The 22,679-nt window shown below is 45.3% G+C and overlaps 1 protein-coding gene across 2 annotated transcripts; it reads right to left on the bottom strand.

Annotated features, from left to right (window-relative positions):
* Positions 1–1,271: 1,271 nt before the first annotated feature.
* On the bottom strand, positions 1,272–21,485 carry TMEM25 (transmembrane protein 25). 2 transcript variants are annotated; one of them, XM_044278545.1, is made up of 9 exons: positions 21,364–21,485; positions 14,657–14,740; positions 12,882–13,115; positions 11,494–11,739; positions 11,286–11,414; positions 10,206–10,233; positions 6,551–6,651; positions 6,346–6,414; positions 1,272–1,944 (listed from the first exon to the last, which is right to left on the bottom strand). In XM_044278545.1, exons 2-9 carry the CDS (start codon positions 14,703–14,705, stop codon positions 1,871–1,873), a joined length of 930 nt encoding a protein of 309 aa, XP_044134480.1. In that variant the 5' UTR covers positions 14,706–14,740; positions 21,364–21,485; the 3' UTR covers positions 1,272–1,870. The 2 variants fall into 2 exon arrangements, with proteins under 2 accessions (XP_044134480.1, XP_044134481.1); XM_044278546.1 differs by lacking the exon at positions 21,364–21,485 and adding an exon at positions 20,253–20,376.
* Positions 21,486–22,679: the final 1,194 nt, after the last annotated feature.

Genomic DNA, 22,679 nt, shown 5'->3' with positions numbered 1-22,679 from the left:
GAACCTTCCGTGGAATGCATGATTTGAAACCATGACTGCGTAGTGTTCTACAGTGACCTTTGAAACTGTGGTCCCAGCTCTCTTCATGTCATTGACCAAGTCCCCCTTGTAGTTCTGGGCTGATTCCTGACCTTTCTTATCATCAGTGATACCCCACGAGGTGAGATCTTGCATGGAGCCCCAGAACGAGGGAGCCTGACAGTCGTCTTTGGCCTTTTCCATTTTCTAACAATTGCTCCAACAGTTGATCTATTTTTACCAAGCTGCTGGGCAATTGCCCCGTAGCCCTTTCCAGCCTTGTTGAGGTCCACAATTTTGTCTCTGGTGTCTTTTGACAGCTCTTTGGTCTTGCCCATTGTAGTAGTTGGCGTCTGACTGACTGTGGGGTGGACAGGTGTCTTTAAAGAGATCGGACAGGTGCTACCAAGTTAGATTAATGAGTGGAGTAGAGGTGGACTTTTTAAAGGCACAGTAACTGTTCTTTGAGAGGCAGAATTCTTGCTGTTTCTCAGGTGTTCAGATACTTATGTTCAGCAGTGCAAGACAAATACATTATTTAGAAAATCATACAATGTGATTTCCTGAATTTTTTTATTTTTTATTCTGTCTCTTAGAGTGAGAATGCACCTACAATGTAAATTTCAGACCCTCCATGATTTCTTAGTGGGAAAACTTGCAAAATCGCAGGGTGTTCAAATACTTCTGTTCCTCACTGTATCTGATGTGATCACCTATCCTGAGAATAGGCCATCAATATCCAATAACTGGAAACCCCTGTAATGCATGTGGAGACTGAAGGCTAGCCTATCTGGTCCAATCCCACAGAAGAGGTACTGTAGTGCAAATTACTGAGAACGTTACTACTATGATGGATAGGTGTCAGATCACACAGGACATCACAGCTTGCTGTAGCAACGGGCAAGTCAGAGTGCTGACCCCTGTCCATCACTAATAGTGCCTACAATGGGCACGCGAGCACCAGAACTGAACTACCGAACAGTAGAAGAAGGCGGCCTGGTCTGAGGAATCATGTTTTCCCTCATGTAGATGGGCGGGTACACATATGTCACTTACCTGGGCAAGAGATGCACTATGGGAAGAAGACAATCTGGGAAATGTTCTTCTGCTGGAACATCTTGGGTCCTGACCTTCATGTAGATGTGACATGTAGCACCTACCTAAACTTTGTACAGACAAGTGCCCCCTTCATGGCAATTAGAGGTTCTGCTGCTTACATCTTACTACCAAAAACTGCAGGACACTATCACAGGTTTTGTGGACTCCATACCTAGACAGGTCAGAGCTTTTTTAACAGAAAAGAAGAACCTACACAATATTGAGCCTTCATGTTATGGCTGATCAGTGTATGTGTGATGCACTGCCAACTGTGTACTTCAAATGGATCTATCAAAAAACCTATGAAGGTACATGCGATCGGCAAATCTGCTTTCTTTTCTTTTTTTTGTAAAGGGAAGAGAACATTTTTGTCTTCTTGTTCTTCAGATGACTGGTGTCCTTTTCCGAACTTCTGTAGCCCATGTTTTACAATGCAGTCAAAAAGGGCTATCCAGATATAAACCTGCCAAGGTATGACAAATGGCATATGTCTGCGCCAAAGAAATCTACGGATTCTATACAGTATACTGTACGTCCCAATGTGTTGAGCCCAAGCCACTTGAACCAGTAATACAGCCATCATCTGATATATAGTAAGCCTTTCATACATTGCTATGGGCAAGGTTGACTGGAGCACACCGGGCACTGGTATAGGAAGTGCATATTTAGCGTGGATTTAGGCTGAATGGTTGATGCGATGTATCATCCACTGATCGGCCAAATTTCTCATGTAGGAAAGTCATGTTATATCAGATCACAGCCAGATCTCCTCACTGCTTACACTTGATGCTTTATAGATATAGCCCACTAGTGGAAATCGATCAAACCCTGCAGAATGGAGAGAGAGCAGTGTGTTAGAGAAAATTCAGCTTATTATAATGGCTTAAAGAGCACCTGTCAGCAGGATTGACCCAAATAAGCCAGGCATACTACCTGATAGGGATGATCCTGTTGATTAAAATGATTCCTCTCTTGTGTAAATCAGTTGTTGCGTTCTCAACAAAAAAAAAATACTTTTATACTGTACATATTTAGGGCATCAGTGCACAGAGGGGTGGGGCCTGGCCTCTCAATGATCCTCAGCATTCCCGTGCTGACCACGCCCCTCAGTGCACTGGAGCCCTCAATTACTTATAGAATAAAAGTCTTTTTCTCAAGAATGCTGCAACCAATTTTCACAAGATAGGTATTATTTTAATCAGCAGGGTGACCCCTACTAGGCAGTGTGCCTTGTTTAATGGAGTTGATTCTGCTGGTAGCTGCCCTTTAAGAGTTTTTTTTTCTGGATTTGAATGAAGATTTAATGGGCTTGGACCCTTGTCCACATACTCCATAACCCACTTAAGATTGGACAATCTCTTTAATCACCGTATTATACAAATGTATCAAACTTTCTAATATACAGTACTTTATGTTTGATATCAATGAATGGAAACATTCCTGTTTACATCCAGAGGCTGAGAACTAATTGCTGCAATTGTGTCCACTATACTCAATTCAAATTTCATTTAGCCTGGTGCTTGGAGAACACAGCAGTAAAGTCCTCAAATGGCCTGGTAGCAGTAACGAATGGTATTGAAAATGTAGTAGTGGGAACAGTAGCTCCTGGGCCCCAATGCAAAATCAGGCACCCACCTTCCATGTGCCAACTATAATACAGTTTTATTCTCCCTTTCTTTTCTTAGGGACCATAATAATACTAGTGTCCTCTAGTGTGACAGAGGGGACTGTTTTGCCCTTTCACCAGGGCGTTAGCATGATTACAACCTTTGCATTCCCTAAAGTAGGGGTCAGAAACCTCTGGCACTCAATCTGTTGCGAAACTGCAACCCCAGCATGCTTCATTAATTTGTATGTTTTGAGAATAGCCAAGCAAGTGTGCATGCTAGGAGCTGTAGTTTCGCAACAACTGGAGTGCCGGAGACCTCCTACACAGGTCTCAGGTGCCGCAGTCACATGATCGCAACGGCGCCACCCATAAGCAGAGTAGGCCACCGCGTAGAGCGCACTCTGCCTGGGGGCGTCGGCAGGAGTATGAATCCCAAGCAGTAGCTCTCTGCTGCCGCCTGCGCCCCACCCCGCCCCCTTACTTGTTGATCCATCTGACATCATCTCCTTCACTTCACTCCTTCTGTTCCTGTACTTGCTGGCCAGATGCGCTGCGACACACAGCTACGAGACCCTGGTGTATTTAAATCTCATTTAGACTGCCTTTCAGAAAAGTTTGTCCTGGGATTCGAACTCACGACCTCTACACATCAGAGGCAAGGCACATGAAAGCTGTCTAGCTAGTTACTTAAAAAAAAAAATATATATAAGACTTCTACTGATACCTAGTGTACAGATACCTAGTGTACAACCATACACATGACAGCTGCCCCAACACACCCAGCTCTGCTACATCCATACACAGTGGGCAAAGTTACCTACAGTAGAAGTCTTATTTATTTATTTTTTAAGTAACTAACTAGACAGCTTTCATAGCTGTGAGGGTAAATGCCTTGCCTTTGATGTTTTGAGGTTATGAGTTTGAATCCCAAAACAAACTTTTCTAAAAGTGTTTTTTTTTTTTTTTTTTTAAATACCGGACTGTTACTTTACTGCCACGGGGGAGGGGGGCTATTGGCACCATGATACTGGCACATGGAGGGGAGAGGAGAGAGGCACTTGATACTGGCACATTAGGGGACAGGGGGAGAGGATGGCACTATGATATTAGCACATGGAGGGGCAAGAAATGGACATGAATCATGAGGGGCAGAAATGTGAAATGATGGGGGGGGGGGCAAGAAATGGACATGAATCATGAGGGGCAGAAAATGGACATGAATCATGAGGGGCAGAAATGTGAAATGATGGGGGGGAGGGGGGCAAAATGTAAATTCGCTTGTGTTGACAAAAATCCTTGACTTCGGGCGCACAATCCCGCGAGACCAGTTACCTCCAGAGGTGGGTCTCGCGGGATCAGGCGCCGAAGAGACATGATCTTGGCAAGAGCCAAGGCAATGTGGACCTGCCACAGCAAGGAGCAGAACCTGGTGAGCACCCCTGGCAACTGCACTCTGACAACCTGCACTAGGGTATCAGAGGCTGCAGGACAGTGACTGGCAGCAGGGTGGCACACACTTGTGTACAGGGGTCAGGGCACACCTGCTGCTTGACTAGGGGCCATAGATTCTGACTGGCACAGGGTGCCCAGCAGTGGCACATGGAGCCTAATAGGTGGCACAGACTGTCTAAAGGGCTATGAATGGTACAGGGTGCAGGACAGTGCCAGACTGGCAGAGGGCACAAGGCATACTGTTTTATGTTGCCCTGGTGGCACAGGATTTCAGACAGTGGCTGAATGGCGCCTGGCAGTGAATAGGTGGCACTGCTCATGTTTGGTGTGCCAAACCTGCTGAACAGCGCAGAGTGATTGGCATCACTGGGATGGTACTAGGTGGCAGACAATGGCTGGATATTATATATACATGACCATAGTCAGACTGGCACAGGGTACGCGACCATAGTCAGACTGGCACAGGGTACGCGACCATAGTCAGACTGGCACAGGGTACACAACCATAGTTAAATGTTACATGCAATAGGTGGCTGAAAAAGGGGCGGGTAAAGGGGTGGAGTCAAGGGGGCGGCAAAATTAGCTTTTGCCTAGGGTGGCAAAAATCCTTGCACCAGCCCTGCCTGGGCACTTTTAGTGGTGGACAAGCGTCAGAATGGGCTCTCTGACCGTTCTGAAGCTACACAGCAAGCTACAATGTCCTTTCTATCACAACCAGTACATTTTTCAGTAATTTGCTCTACACTAAATCTTCTGTGGGATCAGACCAGATGGACTAGCTATCACCCACCACCACAAATCAAATCCTTGGGCACCTATCACTCAGTCACCAGTTGTCATTTCTTGGACCACTTTTGGTGGGTAGTAACACCACATACTGTGAAAACCCCACAAGACCTGCAGTTTTGTAGACTCTCTTCCCCAAGTCATCTAGTCATCATTAGTGATGAGCGGGAGGAGCCATATTCGATTTTGCGATATTTCGCGAATATTCAAATGAATATTCGTGTTATATTCGTCGAAATCGAATATTCGTAATTATTCCAATTATCGCAAATAATATGCGATTCAATTAATCGCGTATTGCGATTTTTTCTTTTGATAGTATAAGGCAACGTTCCTATGCTAATTGACTATGGCTAGGCTAATATGTGTATTTCACGAAATTTTGTGATATTGCTCTAACTTCGTCTTTTAGAATATTACGAATATTCTAAAAGACGCAGTTAGAGCAATATTAAGAATATACGTAAAAAGTTGAAATCGCAATGCGATTAATATAACTCGAAGTAATCGCATGGCGATTTCAACTTAGCACTGCTATATTCCATATTAGGCTAGAATTAACGAATATGGAATATAGCAGTGCTAAGCTGAAATCGCAATCCGATTAATTCAAGTTATAATAATCAAATTGCGATTTCAACTTTTTACGTATATTCTTAATATTGCTCTAACTTCGTCTTTTAGAATATTCGTAATATTCTAAAAGACGAAGTTAGAGCAATATTACGAAATTTCGTAAAATACCCATATAGATTGTAATTTAGCTAATATGGAATATAGCAGTGTTAAGTTGAAATCGCAATTCGATTATTATAACTTGAATTAATCAAATTGCGATTTCAACGTAATTCTCAAATCCGACAGTACATTCTAGTATATGGAGACGTTCCCATGGTGATGGGGACGCTCCATGAGCACGGAAGTCGGCAGAAGCGGCAACGGGCACTGACTGGAGCAGCTAGGAAGCCAGGAATCCAAAGGACAGGTAAGAACAACTTTAGGGAAGTGGGAAAGAAAAAAATATAACAATAAAAAAATAAAAAATAAATGAATATTCGATTTCGCGAATATATAGAACGATATTCTAAATATTCGCAAAATCTCGAAATTGCGATATTCAAGAAAAAAATTCGCAATTCGAATATTCGCGCTCAACACTAGTCATCATGATGTAGCCGTTGTCTAAGTTGCTCAGATCCTTACACTTGCCCATATTTCCTTCTTCCAACACATCACCTTCAAGAACTGACTGTTCACCCGCTGCCTAATATATCGCACCCCTTGAGGAGCCATTGTCACTAGATGTTAATGTTATGGCTGATCAATGTATTGAAGTTGAAGTTTGTAGATATTACGTATATACGGTAATCATTATTACTTACATGACTCAGTCGTTGTCCCACTGGGCGCGGACACGTCCTCCTGTGTGGCACATGTAGAATTTTCTGACCCTGTGGCACACGGTATATTATATATAGGAGAACAGACAAAAAAACAAAACACTTTCAGCGGTTTAAAGAAACAACTTTGATGGAATATGTACAACGAATCTGTATCATTTAAACAACCCCAGAAAGGGGTACTTACCTTTTCTCTGAGGTCGGAGATCATTGAGTTGCAGGTTGGATGGCAAGGACATGTGCTCCCGGGGCAGACAGCTGTTATTGAGCTTCATGTTATTGGAAACGCTGTAATACAGGTAAAGACGCATGAAAATCCAAAACTATAGTAATAAAAACTAGAATTTGTCTACACTTTCTAAGAATAAATCCATCAGCATTTGTATCAGTTTCCAATGGATTACTAGGAAAAGGTGGCGGCCATAGAAATCACAGTGGTGCATTTTATTATATTTTTTTCTGTCTGTAGGTAAAAACTAAATTAAAGGGGTTATCCCACGAAAAGTATTATTAGGACATTTCATATGAAGAATTATGACAATAGACATACAGTACAATAATAACATTATTCTTTCTTTTTTAAATGTACATTACATTTTCCTCTCTGGTAGCGCCCCCTACTGTTCATACTGTTCATACTGGTCCACCTTCTCCTGTATTCAGTGGTGGACTAGACATGCTCAGTAGCTTCCCTGCTCCCTCCCCTCGGTGCCAGCGTAGTGATCTCATAGTGAAGCGGGGCAAGCCGCCCAGACACCTTACATTATACTATATACCAGGGATGCTCAACCTGCGGCCCACCAGCTGTTGTAAAATTACAACTTCCACCATGCCCTGCTATAGGCTGATAGCTGTAGGCTGTCCGGGCATCCTGGGAGTTGTAGTTTTGCAACAGCTGGAGGGCCACAGGTTGGGCATCTCTACTACATACTATAGCTATATCTCACTCTAGACAGTGGAGAAGGAAATTGTGGGGGTGTTACATGCTATATGTGTCTCTGGGGCTGTATGTGAGGGGCTATTTTCTATGTAAGGACCGATTGCAATGCACTTCTAGGAGATGCAGGTATTTGATGGTCACATGGGACAAGCTGCTGCGCACCCACAGAAAGGGAAGAGACTAGAGCCCCAGAGAGGTGAGTAAAGAGACTAAACAGAGTGAAAATTACACTGGAGAACAGCAGTTTTTTTTATTGCTATACTGTCACGGAAGGTGTACAGAAACTAGAAGACACAAAATGAAGATCCGACTGACTGGATCCAAAACTAAGGAACCAGAGGGTAAGCCCTGTAACAGACCTGGCTCTCTCCCTTACTGCTCAGCCTATGCAAAAATCTCTATGGTAGATGATCGCATATCCTCGTTCCAAGACTGTATGACACCTGAACACCCTATAATAGTGAGGGGACACGACCACCGGCTCCCTACACTTAATATGGAGGGAGTCAGGGTCGCCTAGGATCCAGCAAACAGGAAAACACAAATGAATGAACAAACTTATCTGTAGAAGAATCAGTAGTAGCATCCAGCATGCACACACTCCAGGAAGTTGTATAAACCACAAAGTGATGCAGTATGGGAAGGGACTTAAAGGGATGCAATCAGTGCAACTACATGACAGCTGAGAGAGGCTAACGAGATGAGAAAACGAAAGCAAAACAAAAGGAACCTCAAGCAGGAGGTTCTGAAGAACGCCTGTCAGAGCTTCTCAGATGTCTGGTGGTGACATATACTTAATAATGGGGCACATTACTCTATTAATTTGTGGGATAACCCCTGATTCCTCTGCAAGTTATGATATACATTGGTATCCATTTTTTTTTTTTATCGATGCCAATAAATATATTAACAGGCAGGTGACTATACAAGCTATTGCTGCTATTACTGCAGTTGAATTCCAGTTTTCATTTTTCCCCCCGAATATGAAAATGGTTGATATGAGCAGCAACAATGTTATGCACAAGTCTCATTATGTAAGGTGCTTTGCAAGACTTGGGTGCATGTCTAATACATATACTTACTCTTTACACCTTGATGTTAATAAATGGGGTATCTGTATTGACCTTGGCTAAATTGGCAAATGTGTTTGGATTGATTGGGGAAGTGACTCCGAGAGGTACAGCGGTGGAGTGGATCCTAATAGATAGCCTTGGGAAAACTGTGCATGTAATATAAAGAGACTGAGCTTATTCTGAAAATGCCTGACTGTGTCGTCTGCCTAAATTACCTCAGTAAAGTACAGTGGACTTATTATCCCTAAATCTGACCTTATCATTACCGTGCACCGTCATCCTGCTCAGTTGCAGAGTCTCTCCTCCCCAGTATCCCGAGGAAGCCCTGCCTTGTGCTCCAAAAACCCACCAACACCAAGGGCACCCCACCTACCACCAGGCAGGAGACCCCAAACCCAGGTGTGTCACCAGGGGAAGAAAAGGTGCAACCCTCCCATCACTGCATGGCTGAGGAAGCGCCAGAGTGAGGTCCGCCATCGTGACTACTACTCCTATCCTATCCTCTCCACCACTCCTATCTTTCATCCTCCTGGGCTTGCTGCATATCAACCTTGGGCGCTTCAGCCCACATGTCCAATAAATAAACTACTTGGCCATCTTTGGATAAGTCCTAGGATAGTTCTGCTACAAAATATTCCCTCTACGTGAGCTTATCTGTGGTCTCAGAGGTTGAATTGGATTCCTGTAAAGAACCTATTTTGTTAGTAGGTGCATTCAGACACCTCCATCTCCAGGTCATGCAACAGTCCAAATCTACTATGGGATGGATTGGAAATCTCAGAAGTCTGGTTGGTTCATGACATCTTGAGGCCATAGTGTCTGCTACATGTTTCCATGCTAGGCCTGGACCACTCGGCATCTTGCCCCAGGTGGCACCTTTGACACATGTATCTACAGCATTCACACTGCTGTTGGTCACTTGGCGTTGGTGAGAGGTGAGAAAATTTAAGGAAGGCAGCGAGCAGCAGAAGACTGTGCAAATAAGCAAGGGACCTAGCAGCCCCGTTAGCAGCAGGCAGGTCTGTGGTACCAATATTGTGAAGGTGGAACAATACCATGGTGGTACACTAAGGAGTTACTATTACTATGTGGGTCATAGAAGGCGGGGGGCACTATTACTGTGACCCAGTCTACCGGATCAGTGCTTTGTTTATTTGCACAGTAGCCCACCTACTGTAAAAACTGACTAGGACTTATCTGACTACAGCTGTTTGTTGACCATGCCAACTTATGATGACCCCACCTGCTGCCAATCGGGATCCACCTATAACATGAAGCCATTTTTTAAACATTTTTTTCAAGGGCCACTTTAAATTCCCAATCCACCCATAAAGGTTAGGTAATAAGCTACTTTCACACTGGTGTTTGGATCTGCAAAAACGCTTCCGTTACATTAATACAACCGCATGCATCCGTCATGAACGTATCCGATTGTATTATGTCTTCTATAGCAATGACAAATCCGTCATGAACACCATTGAAAGTCAATGGGGGACGGATACGCTTTCTATTGTGTCAGAGAAAACGGATCCGTCCCCATTGACTTACATTGTGTGCCAGGACGGATCAGTCTTGCTCCGCGGACAGAAAAACACTGCAAGCAGCCTCCAGAGCGGAATGGAGACTGATCGGAGACAAACTGATGCATTCTGAGCGGATCCTTTTCCATTCAGAATGCATTAGGGTAAAACTGATCCGTTTTGGACCGCTTGTGAGAGCCCTGAATGGATCTCACAAACGGAAACCAAAATGCCAGTGTGAAAGTAGCCATAGACGCTCACAGAACCAGCAAAGAGAGTATAGCTAGACAATATAAGCTAGTTTCTCACCTTAGTGTTAGTTGGTTTCCCACATCATCTAAAAAAGAAAGATCATTTGTAAGTTTTTTAAGTTGCGCGTTCTGATTCCCACCACATTTTATTTACCTAAAGCGGTTATCCCATGGTAAATGTAAATAATTAAAAACAGACATCATGTAGAGCATGACAACCTATTTCTAACAAAGCTAGAACCAGCCCTGTACCTCACATGGATCCAGAGATCTCCACATTAATTGCTGCAATTGATTTATCGCTTTAATTGGTGGCTTAGGGGGTATGTCTTTTCTGCTACATCTCTCCCCCATCAAAGTTCAGGGGGCATGTCTTTTCTGCTGCAGCTCTCTATCACAGCTCAGGGGGCGTGTCATTTCTGCTGCAGCTCTCTATCACAGCTCAGGGGGCGTGTCTTTTCTGCTGCAGCTCTCTATCACAGCTCAGGGGGCGTGTCTTTTCTGCTGCAGCTCTCTATCACAGCTCAGGGGGCGTGTCATTTCTGCTGCAGCTCTCTATCACAGCTCAGGGGGCGCGTTCTTCCCTATAACTGTCACAGCTTCTAACAGTAGATACAGCTGGTGGCAGCTGAAGATGAAACTGAGCATGTGCGACCACCTCAGTGAGGCGGACAGAGAAAGAAGGAAATGAACAAATAGCAAGTGGCACTATACAGATACATTTTGGATGCAATTAAAAAAGTATTCTGGTTTGAAAAATGTTGAATATTTTTCATAGGACAATTCCTTTAAGGCCCCCAAACATATTAGGCGACTGTTGGCCATTTTTGGTGGGACCGGATGACAATCTAATGTGTATGGGGAGCTCCCGACTCAACAGATGCAACAGGATCTGGTGCATTGAATTTCGACACCTGATCCTTTCGTTCTCCAGAGAGATTTGCCACCATTAGCAGCAACTTTCCCTTTTTTTCCCCTATACATGCTCTGCAAACCAAGAGTGCATGTGTGTGTGTGTGTGTGTGTGTGTGTGTGTATGGGGGGGGGGGGGAGGATAGCTGTCACCTGAACGACAGCTAATCAAGGTCTATGGCCACCTCTAGACCTTTCCCATAGGGTGATCTCTTATCCTACTCACATTTGCTTCTCTTCTTTTTCAGCACAAGGCAACAGACGAGGACATTAACCAGAAGAATCCCAGCAATCAGTGCAGAACCGGTCACAATCAGGAGCAGCAGCGGGATCTCTACCCTGATAGACAGGAGATCTATGATGAAGAAAGAATGGAATAATTGGTCGAAGGAAAGACCACAGTAATAAGTATCTCTAGATGTGTGACTACAAACCCCATGTAGATCCTGCAACAGATGTCTGACTGATTCCACTTTCCTTGGTGCTGACTTTTACCCTCAGGCTACCATTGACATCTATACTGCGGGTGTCCAACAGGAGAAAACGAGAAGAATTGCTGAAGAATCGTCCATCTTGATCTCGAAGGGCAAAGCCGGAGGGAGGCTGACTTTGGATCACCAGCAGAAGTATGAGGGATAATCCAGAGAGATGGTGTCTACTAACTGGAGAGTCGGGTGGGACTGGCGGGTAAGAAATGTTAACTTGTTTATCATTTGTACCATATAGATAGATATTACTTGTCCCATCATGCACTGCATGAACTTACATGTTCTTCTTTAAGTGTGTTTCCAGGACTTAGCTATTGAAGACCCCTTCCTTTAAGCAGTCTGCAGTCCTGAGGACCCCTCCATTTAAGCAGTCCTGAGGACCCCTTCCTTTAAGCAGTCCACAGTCCTGAGGACCCTTTCCGTTAAGCAGTCCGCAGTCCTGAGGCACCCCCCTTCTTTTAAGCAGTCTGCAGTCCTGAGGACCCCTTCTGTTAGGCAGTCTGCAGTCCTGAGGCACCCCCTCCCTTTAAGCAGTCCACAGTCCTAAGGACCCCTTCCTTTAAGCAGTCCACAGTCCTGAGGACCCTTTCCGTTAAGCAGTCCGCACTCCTGAGGCACCCCCCTTCCTTTAAGCAGTCTGCAGTCCTGAGGACCCTTTCCGTTAAGCAGTCCGCACTCCTGAGGCACCCCCCTTCCTTTAAGCAGTCTGCAGTCCTGAGGACCCTTTCCGTTAAGCAGTCCGCACTCCTGAGGCACCCCCCTTCCTTTAAGCAGTCTGCAGTCCTGAGGACCCCTTCTGTTAAGCAGTCTACAGTCCTGAGGCACGCCCTCCCTTTAAGCAGTCCACAGTCCTGAGGACCCTTTCCATTAAGCAGTTCACAGTCCTGAGGACCCCTTCCGTTAAGCAGTCCACAGTCCTGAGGACCCCTTCCCTTAAAAATCTATGGTACCTGCAAAGGCTACTTTAGGACTTCTTTAAGGACTTAGATACTGAGGACCTATCCTCAGGATTACTCATCAATATCAGATTGATGGGGGTCCTACACCCGGCACCCCCACCTCATCAGCTGTTTGAGGTTACCACTTGTGATGGTCTTCTTGAGTAGTGTGCATGCCGGGGTACTGTAGCTCAACTCCCATTTACTGCTATAGTACACCGGCTCCAAGAGCTGCACAGTGGATGGTACCTTCAGTCCACTGTATAGTTTTCAGTGCCGGTGGCAGCCTGAAACAGCTGACCGGAGGGGATGTCAGACCTGCACCGATCTGATATTGATGGGCCATCAATATCTAAGTCTCGGAAAATCCCTTTAAAAATACACCCTGGTACTCACAATGGATGCTTAGCAGCTCTTCATCTTTGCCTCTGGTATCATTACAGTGTTCTCCAACCACCTCCGCAAGGGACAGACTGCTGCTACTCCCGGGGGCTACCGGTAGCATAAATGGGGGCTCTCTGCCAAGCCCTGCCTCCTGCTTTACACCATTCAAGTACCACATGAGGGAAGAGCCACTGGCATCACAGGAGACGCCATGAACTTCATCCTTTAAAATTGGCTTCCCAAGAACTGAAATAAGGACATAGGTGGGAAATATTACTGGAAGACACGGAATATACAGGAAGATGGAGAAGATGTGCATTACACAATGACCACAGTGGCACAGCTTCGAAAAAAATAAAACTATTAAAATGTCAGTATCAGCTTCAAAAAGTAAGCGCAGTGTTTTATTATGTGGCTCATACAGCAATGACCTAATAAAATAATATTCTCATATCCACTGCCGATAATAAACTGCCAAGATGTCGGCAGAACACAGGCGACCAGTGAAGCGACCGTATTTTTGGTCTACATTTTTTGCGGATCAGATGCAGACCCATTCATTTCATTGGGGCCGCAAAAAATGCAGACAGCATAACAAGTAGTGTCCGCATATATATGTAAAAAAAAAGATATAACGTCCTATTCGTGTCCGTTTTGCAAACAAGAATAGGCATTGTTACAATGGGGCCCTTGAACAGAGAGGGATGCACATGAACCGCACCCTTATTTTCAGGATCCTTGATTTCCGGACCTCAAAATGGATACGGTCGTGTTAATGCCCCCTTAAAGGGGAACCTAAAAAATGTCATTTAATTGTATAAACCTCATCTAGTCTAGTGTACCTGTCTTCACTTCAGTCGCCATATTCCCTGTCATGCCCCACTCTGACGATGTGCGGAGGTCGGCCAGGATAGCAGCACGAGTTTAGTGTTTGTTTTGGTGCCGTGCTGGATCCGCCTCTCATCAGGTGCACTGGGTGGAGTCATTAGTTTAAATGGCCTCCAGCTAAGTGCTCCGAGCGGATTATACTAATCATTGTGGTCTGGGAAGCTTGGAGGGAAGGTTGGCTGTCTGTTCCTGCTCTCGAAGATAAGTGTCATTTCTAGTTTGGTTGTTTGTGTCATCTATCCCATCCAGGTTCTGTGCGAGCAGGCTGCTCCTATCTCCCCACTTCACCATCTCAGGGAATTCAGGGTTTTGTCAGCCCAGGCTGGAGGACACATCACACCTACCTTCAAGGTCTGCATGTGGGCTGAGCAGTGCAGGGAAAGAGGTCAGGGATTAGCTAGGAGGTGACCCTTCCCCTGTCTCTCGTCCAGAGCCTGGTTGGTGCGTTATCTGTTATACTGAGTGCACGGCCGCCGTGACATTCCCGCTGCGCTCCATTGTTTACAACCAGAACTTCCAGGTTGTGGGCGTAGATGAGCTGCAGCCATAACACTCCCCATAGTGCAGTGCACTGTAAGATCAGCCAGAAATGTACACGCCCACTACACCCTTCCCTGAGCCATAGACTCCGCCCACTGCACCCTTCCCTGAGCCATAGACTCCGCCCACTACACCCTCCATCTTTCCCTTGCTGATTCCTCCCACACAACTTCCGATCTCCGGTGTGAGACAGAAAAAGTAGCGACAGCGCATTAGTAAGTTCCAGGGCCTGGACAGGGCAGAAGAAGCACAGGGAAAGGGAAAAATGCATACCTGGATAACCTCTTTAAGGGACAGTCCCTAGAAATTCAGGAATGCAACATGCACCTTCAAACCTCACATCGCCCATGATCACTTACCCCTGTGAGAGAATTGCTGGGTCAGCAGCAGAGAAAGGCTTAGCAACATTTTGCAAGGAAAAACGAATCAAGGATCCTTCATTCCTGTAGAGAAAAAGATATTAAGTATAAGTGATCTTAAAAGATGCAAACAAGAAGAGTGCCAGGGCTAGAACATAGCACCTGTATGCAGAATGGGGGTCCCCCAACCCCTATGCTGCCTGGCGAGGTAGTGACTGCTGCTTCCAGGAGTGGAATTGGGGGGGGGGGCCTGCACATATTTCCTGCCTTCTCACTGTATTAAAGTGTAACTGTTATATATTTTTTTATTTGCTAGTTTATTAGAGCTAGGCATGCATACCTGAGTTAGTCTGTCAATATTTGTCAAAAGATCTGTAATTACCTTATAATAACAGCTTTCATTAATGTCCCTTTCCACTGGTCCCTTAAAAGACCGTTGCTATGGCTCATCTGTCTTCCTTTTAGTATAAACAGAAGACGGAGGGGCGGTCCTCCACACTGCATGCCTTCAGAGTGAGGAGGCGTGTCTCTCAGTAATCCAATCTGATTGGCTGCCAGGAAGCTGCTAGCTACAGCAAGTGTGTATGGGAAGTGAGGGAAAGCAGTTTTGGCCTCAGAGAACTAGCAGAGAAGCCATCTTGAGAAGATCCTCATATTGTAGAGGTTAAAACAGACGTAACTAAGGGAAAAACTCAATGAAAACAGTGGTATGTGAAGAAACAAAAGATTGCTTTATGCATAATGCTGCAGCAGCAGTAAAATATGCTAAAAAAAAAATTGATGAAAACATGACAACTACATAATAGACTCATGTAGGCCTTCTTAGTTTTTAGCTGTCTGCTTTAAAGTGTATTCCATGCCTCCCAACCATCTTGGACAGTCTCTATTTCGGCTGCTGTCCTGCAGCTAATGCATTGGAGTCTATGAGAGAAGCAGTCTCCTGATTGCTTGTTATAGTTCCCTATGGAAACTATAAAAAAGTGAAATAAAAAAATAAATGTTTTTAAAAATATTTAAAAAAAAATGTAAATTCAAATCACCCCCCCCTTTCCCCAAAATAAAAATGCATAAACAATAAAAAAAAATTACATCACTGCATGAGAAAATACCATTACTATTAAACTATAGAAATATTTGTTCCGTAGGGCAAACGGCAAAAAAGAAAAAACGGCAAAAAGGAAAAAGGAAAAAAAGGGAAAAACAAAAGTCCATATGGCCAACTTAACTTGATGTTTTTTTGTCACTTTACCCCCCACCAAAAATTTTATAAAAAGTGATTCAAAGTTCATACTTATCCCAAAATAGTATCAATTAAAACTACAGATTGTCCTGCAAACAAATGAGCCCTCACACAGCTCCATAAACATAACTACAAAAAAGTTTTGAGTGTTTTTTTTTCAGTATTAATACACAAGAAAAACTAAAAATGTTGGTATCCTTGTAATCGTACTGACCCGGAGAATAAAAGTAACAAGTCAGTTTTTACTGCACAGGAAACGGTATAAAAACAAACCCCGTAAAACTGTGGCAGAGCAGTGAATGGAGGGACACAACACCTTTTCCCCTCAGAGAGCACCCTGATCTTTGGGGTCTCCTGCCTGGTGGTGGCTGGGGGGGGGGGGGGGGGTCCTTGATGTTGGGTGAATGGGTGGCAGGGTGCAAGGCCGGAAAACAGTGGGGCTCAGAACGTGGAGACCAATGACTAGGCCGTCTTGATGACAAGAAGGAAAATCTCTCTTTACTAAATAGATAATGGTGGTTGTAGTACAAATACAAGCAATAGAACCAGTTCTCAGGTATTTCACAGAGTAGGCTTTTCCCACAGGTTGTATATAAAAGGTGGCTGTTATAATGGTCCTCCCTGAGTCTCTCTCTTTATAGATACAAGCAACTTTCCCAAACGACCAAAGGAGTGAAATCACTCTCAGTATGTCTCTACAATGCCCATCTTCAGGGTACAGTCATAGATTTGGTGGCCAGTCCGTGTCATTAGTGTAGGAGAAGCAATTATCCCTGACCACAGGCAGTGAAGTCTAAAGCCATGTGCATGCGTTACCAGTACTGTCTTTGTCCTATTATGGCCTTTATGGTCCTCAACCTTTGGCAATAATTCAATGCTTCCTTCTCACAGAGGTTTATGTTTAGCAAAGTTGCTTTTCTGGCAGTTTTCACTTTCAGGAATGGTGTTTTCCTGGATAAAGGCTTCTGTTTTGGCCTTTATCCAGCACACTGGTCCTATGTCTTGTGTGTTCAGGAAAAGACACTCTACTAACTAAACAGGAGAAAAAGGGACCAGGGGAAAATGGGACCAGCCCACTACCCGGCAACTAAAATTAAAGACTGACTGCTAACTATTTCCTACCCATACATAGCCTTTTGGAATACGTAGTATTCATTTTAATAGTAAAATGTAGTAGTAAACATTTTAACAGCTTTTAAAATGAGCCACACTATTTAACCCTTTAGCAGTGAACCAGTGGGTCACTGCACAGTCATAGCAGTCCATCATAAAGAAGATCAGTTTATACAGTAATTGCCAATTTTTATGATACTGGGATAGGGATCATATGGGCAGAACTAGAGGTCGGCCATACAACTTCTAAAGCTGTTGGCCTTAGCCAGTAATTGACTGTGACAGGACCAGAAAGCAGAGACCAGTGGGGAACTGGTAAACATAAGAATTGAGGTGTCAGGGGATCTGTGAGGTGAGTATCCCTTCTTTTATTTTTTTGACCCACTCTGCACCCTTTGCCAATTTTTCCCCTCTGGACAACTCCTTTAATTCAAAAGTAATAAGTGTGTGGACTTTTGAAATTGCAAGCTTCAACTTTGCTTCTCTCCACTCTGATTGCATCATTCTGGAGCAACCTAAGGCTGAATCAAGGGCTCTTTGTGAGGTCCATCATCGAAACATTGACCCCACCAAACCTATGCAAGTAGACAAACTAGGGACAAAACTATGTCTAAGGTCAGGAATTCTCCTTCATCTGACTTTGAAGGGCCCCAGTATATTTTTTTCCGGACCTTCCTATTAGAGCTCCTGTTAGCGATATAGGAGTGAGGTGTCCCATTCCTGTGGAGCTCCCCATTTACGCCAATTGTTTGCCATCGATGGATTAAACCTTTTTGTGCCGCTGTCTAGATTCCATTACCCCACTGAGCAGAAGATGGAGAACCTAATTACATGACCGCCTGATGCAGCTCCTGCTGAAGGTCTCTCTGTGCGTTCACAGCACTGAAGGTCTTCTTAATAGGACTGTTTTTAGAAAATCCATTCTCAAGTAAGCTATCTATCTACCAATTATCTATTTATCTACCCATCATCCATCTATCTGAATTTGTGATGAGCGCCCTGGCCTCCTCACAACTTACCAACCACAGCGCCATCCACTATTAGTGGCTGTACTTGGTATTGCAGTCCAGGCCCTTTCACTTGAATAGGACTGAGCTGTGCCTAGGCAACGAGACCGATAAACAGTGTCACTGGCCTAGGATGAGGTCCAAGCGCTCACAGAGCATTGCTGTCTCATCAATAAGCTGATTGGCAGGGGTGGCAGGAGTCAGACGCCCACTGATCTGATATTGATGACCTATCCTGAGGATAGGCCATCAATATGGAAATCCCGAAAAACCCCTTCAATGGGTGTGGGGCGGATACCACATGGATGGAAATGACTGATGTGAGAGTCAGGCTTAGACACATTTCTGCAACACATCAATAGCTGTCATAGTCATAGTCATTTTTGTGGTTAAGAATAAGTAAGTTTTAATGGGGTTTTTAAGGATGACTATGGTTTCTAACAGATCTGCTGATGTCGTTGTTTACCTCATGAACATCTTCTAAATTTGGACAATTTTCACAATATAAACCAGTCCCTCTGGTTTGTTTCCATCCTGTATGTAGCACTTCCTGTTCCTGCATCCAACCAAACCCATGATGCACTTCTCCCTTCTCTGCCACAGCTCCAGCACAAACAAAACAATAGCTGATCTTAGGGAGACCAGCTACAGAAAACACTGTGGAGCCTCATTTAAGAGTCTCAACACAGCAATCCAAAGTGCAAAGCTCCCTTGGAAACAGTAATATGCAAAATAACTGTGGAGCCCCAGTTATGGGTCTTCAACACAGTGAAAGCCAGATATCCCTCAAAGGAAGGAAAACCGAGCAAAGGGGTGTCTCCATTTTGCTCGGTTTTCCTTCCTTTGAGGGATATCTGGCTTTCACTGTGTTGAAGACCCATAACTGGGGCTCTACAGCTCCAGCACGGCCTCTAACAACACCCAGCTAGTTTATAGCTCCTCCCACTCAGCTAGTTACATAGACACTCCCCTATCACCGCCCCTAACACCCAGCTAGTTTATAGCTCCTCTCACCCAGCTAGTTACATAGACACTCCCCTATCACCGCCCCTAACACCCAGCTAGTTTATAGCTCCTCCCACCCAGTTACATAGACACTCCCCCTATCACCGCCCCTAACACCCAGCTAGTTTATAGCTCCTCCCACCAGCTAGTTACATAGACACTCCCCTATCACTGCTCCTAACAACTCTCAGCTAGTTTATAGCTCCTCCCACACAGCTAGTTACATAGACACTCCCCTATCACTGCCCCTAACACCCAGCTAGTTTATAGCTCCTCCCACACAGCTAGTTACATAGACACTCCCCTATCACTGCCCCTAACAACACCCAGATAGTTTATAACTCCTCCCACCCAGCTAGTTACATAGACACTCCCCTATCACGGCTCCTAACACCCAGCTAGTTTAAAGCTCCTCCCACCAGCTAGTTACATAGACACTCCCCTATCATTGCCCCTCACAACGCCCAGCTAGTTTATAGCTCCTCCCACCCAGCTAGTTACATAGACACTTCCTTATCACCGCCCCTAACCCCCAGCTAGTTTATAGCTCCTCCCACCCAGCTAGATACATAGACTCTCCCCTATCACTGCCCCTAACAATACCCAGCTAGTTTATAGCTCCTCCCACCCAGTTACATAGACACTCTCCTATCACTGCACCTAACAATACCCAGCTAGTTTATAGCTCCTCCCACCTAGTTACATAGACACTCCCCTATCACTGCCCCTAACAACACCCAGCTAGTTTATAGCTCCTCCCACCCAGTTACATAGACACTCCCCTATCACTGCCCCTAACAACACCCAGCTAGTTTATAGCTCCTCCCACTAGCTAGTTACATAGACACTCCCCTATCACTGCCCCTAACAACACCCAGCTAGTTTATAGCTCCTCCCACCCAGCTAGTTACATAGACACTCCTCTATCACTGCCCCGCCCATGGACATAACATCACGGGAAATAGGAAAGAGCTGCATGGACATGGTCATGTGTCATGGGTAAGGAAGGTAGAGAGGAAGGGCACCCCCTTGACTGCCACCCTCAACCCTGTCCCTGCCTACTTGCACCACCCGCCTTAGGTGACAGGGCGCAACTGGGCGACGGTCCCTGACCTACGTAAGTGCAAAGTAGAGAGAATAGAGACAGAGAGGAACCGGACAGCCAAGGCAGAGAGCGGTACACGAGATGTAGGCAAACGGATAGACAGGGAGGTAGACAAGACAAAGGTACCCAGTAATGGGAGAGGCAATGGCGGGTCAACTAGCCGAGGTTGGTCCGGGAGGTCACACGGGAAGAGGCAGGAGACAAATCCGAGAATGAGCCGAGGTCAAATCCGAGAGATAGCGTCAGTACTAAGGGAGCAGGCAGAAGGGAGGTCAGGAAACGATCGAGCTCAAATACCAGAGGTAAAGTAAGATAATAGTATATAATACACAAGCCCAAGAGACGAATTCACAGGGAACCTGTGGCCAGCGTCACATGACCCATCCTGCCTGACAGTAGCCGAGTGCCTAGCTCGGCGCTCAGCCCCACCTGGTTCCTATGGTGACAGGGCACGCCGACCGCTCCTGCGGGAGGAGTGCGGCCGGACGTACCGTGTCCCCTGTCACCATGACAACAGAGACGCCAGGAACTGGAAAGCGCAGCCGGACGCAGCAAGCGTCCGGGCTGCGGTGAGATCGGGGACCGCCAGCAGCGCAGGGGGACAGAAGCCCGCCGCCTGCCTCTCATGACAGTCATGTGACCACAGCCCAGAACGGGAGATAGGAGCAATAACAGTAAAAGAATTACATTACAAATTTACAGCAACCTTCCTAAATGATTATTTAAAGGATGCTGATGGAAACGGAAAACCCCTTTAAGGACAGAACTGAGAATTAAAAGTCCATCCTTTTTGATCTTCACTAAGATCTGTAAGAGTCAGTATGTTATATAAAGGGGCTTTACAGGGATAGTCTATCGTATATAGAGTATATTATATAGTAAAGAAATATGTCCGCCGCCATGATCACCACTTTATCTCCCATATCTCTAGTTCTGATCCCCCCAGTAACATTTAGTTACATATTTGTGAAAGGTAGAATCAGAACTTTATTCCCATGGACTTTTGTCATCTTTATGCTTTTGGTTTAGTGTCCCTTTAAATGTGATAGAATAGCTAAGTGTCTCGGGGGAGCGATCCTTATATTCGGCTATAGGCCCCGCTATGAGTTACACATGAAGACTGCTAGATTTTAAAGGCACAAAATGCAGGTTCTGTCTTGACCTTGTGCATTTCAAGGATTCCCATTAGGTATTCATTATCCGTCCCTTTTTCCTGGACCACTCCGGGTGCACTTACCTGTGTTGTGGTCAGTTCCCTCCTGTGAATATCACAGAGGCATCTCATTCACCGGAGTCCTCACTCATGGGGGGGGGGGATCTGCATCCCATCAGTGCACCTGCAATATCAGCAGCTTCTCCGGCCTGTTCAGCCACTGCAGTATCATTCCAAGTGGCACACCTCCAGCAGACTCAGGGCACTGTCACCGCACGACCAGCAGAGGGCAGAGTTCCCTAAGGATTGCTCTATTAATGGTCTTTTTGCCGAACACACCATGGATGGGAATTTAAAGGGATTGCACGTGTATCACAAAAGCTTTTAAATTAGTAATAAGAAGCAAGAATAACGAAGAAATACTATTCAATTAAATCTATTTCTTGCTCATTTGGTCTCTTCAACAGGACAGCCGCTTTTCTCGCTCTGTATTGCTCTGCCAACTGATGGATTTCTTCCTTGTCCTTTCTCATTACACCAAGACTAAGGGGTTTTCCAGCTTTAGTATAAAAAGAAGTCTTCCGACAGCTGCTTACGGTACAGGCAAGTATGTGTGACTATAAATCCCCTGTGCCAGTCGTGTGTTTTTACGGCACATCATTGCTGCAGAATGCTTGGAGGCTCCGGGGCCGCTGTCAATGGAGCAGCAGGGCGTTTAAGGGCCCCCTCCCTATGAGAGTTATGCCAAATATTATTTATTTTTCATAAAGTAGGAGAATTTTTTTATTTAAAAACAAAAACAACAAAAAACTATAACACTGTACTCACTTCACTTGACTTCTATGTCAGAAAAAGCAGGACAGGCGCAAAAGAGCAGAACAACTGGCGGATAAATAAATCTCCTGTTTCCTCTCATACAGTATATTATAAAACTGTCTGTCTGCAGCCACCACTACAAATTAAAAAAAAGTTCCCATTGAACTCAATGGGAGCTGTATAATCTCTTTGCACTGAGCTCCCTCTAGTGGCAGCTGCAGGCAAAACGCATCAGGTGGCTGTGCTGACAAGTTTCCACTATGGGAAGAAGACAAGCAGTGTGACTTCTGGACAATGTCAGTGGCGGATTACAATAGGGACGTTCGGGTCGGCAGCTCCGGGCCCAGCACCGCTGGGGGGCCCAACGCTGACCCGAACGCCCACATACTGCGGCGGGGCACGGGAGCGCATAGCTCCCTGTCCCGTCGCCGATCACCGGCATTCACCGCATAGGCCTCAGGCCTTGTAGGCCTGAGGCCTATGCGGTAGTGAAATCCCGGCGCAGGCGTGCGTGATGACGTCATCGCGCGCCTGTGCCGGGACGCAGCACTGTGACGCACCTGACTCATCCCGCCCGCCTTCCT

The sequence above is a fragment of the Bufo gargarizans genome, chromosome 2 (genome assembly GCF_014858855.1).
Source record: "Bufo gargarizans isolate SCDJY-AF-19 chromosome 2, ASM1485885v1, whole genome shotgun sequence".
Lineage (NCBI taxonomy): Eukaryota > Metazoa > Chordata > Amphibia > Anura > Bufonidae > Bufo > Bufo gargarizans.
Note: the sequence above shows the minus strand (reverse complement) of the source record. Positions and strands in the feature narration are given on the sequence as shown.

Coding starts and splice junctions, on each gene's coding strand:
- TMEM25 (XM_044278545.1), bottom strand. CDS start 14,705: ATGTTGCTAAGCCTTTCTCTGCTGCTGACCCAGCAATTCTCTCACAGG. Junction 6,652..10,205: donor GGAAACCAACTAACACTAAG/GTGAGAAACTAG, acceptor CCTGTATTACAG/CGTTTCCAATAACATGAAGC. Junction 6,415..6,550: donor TCTCCGACCTCAGAGAAAAG/GTAAGTACCCCT, acceptor CGTGTGCCACAG/GGTCAGAAAATTCTACATGT.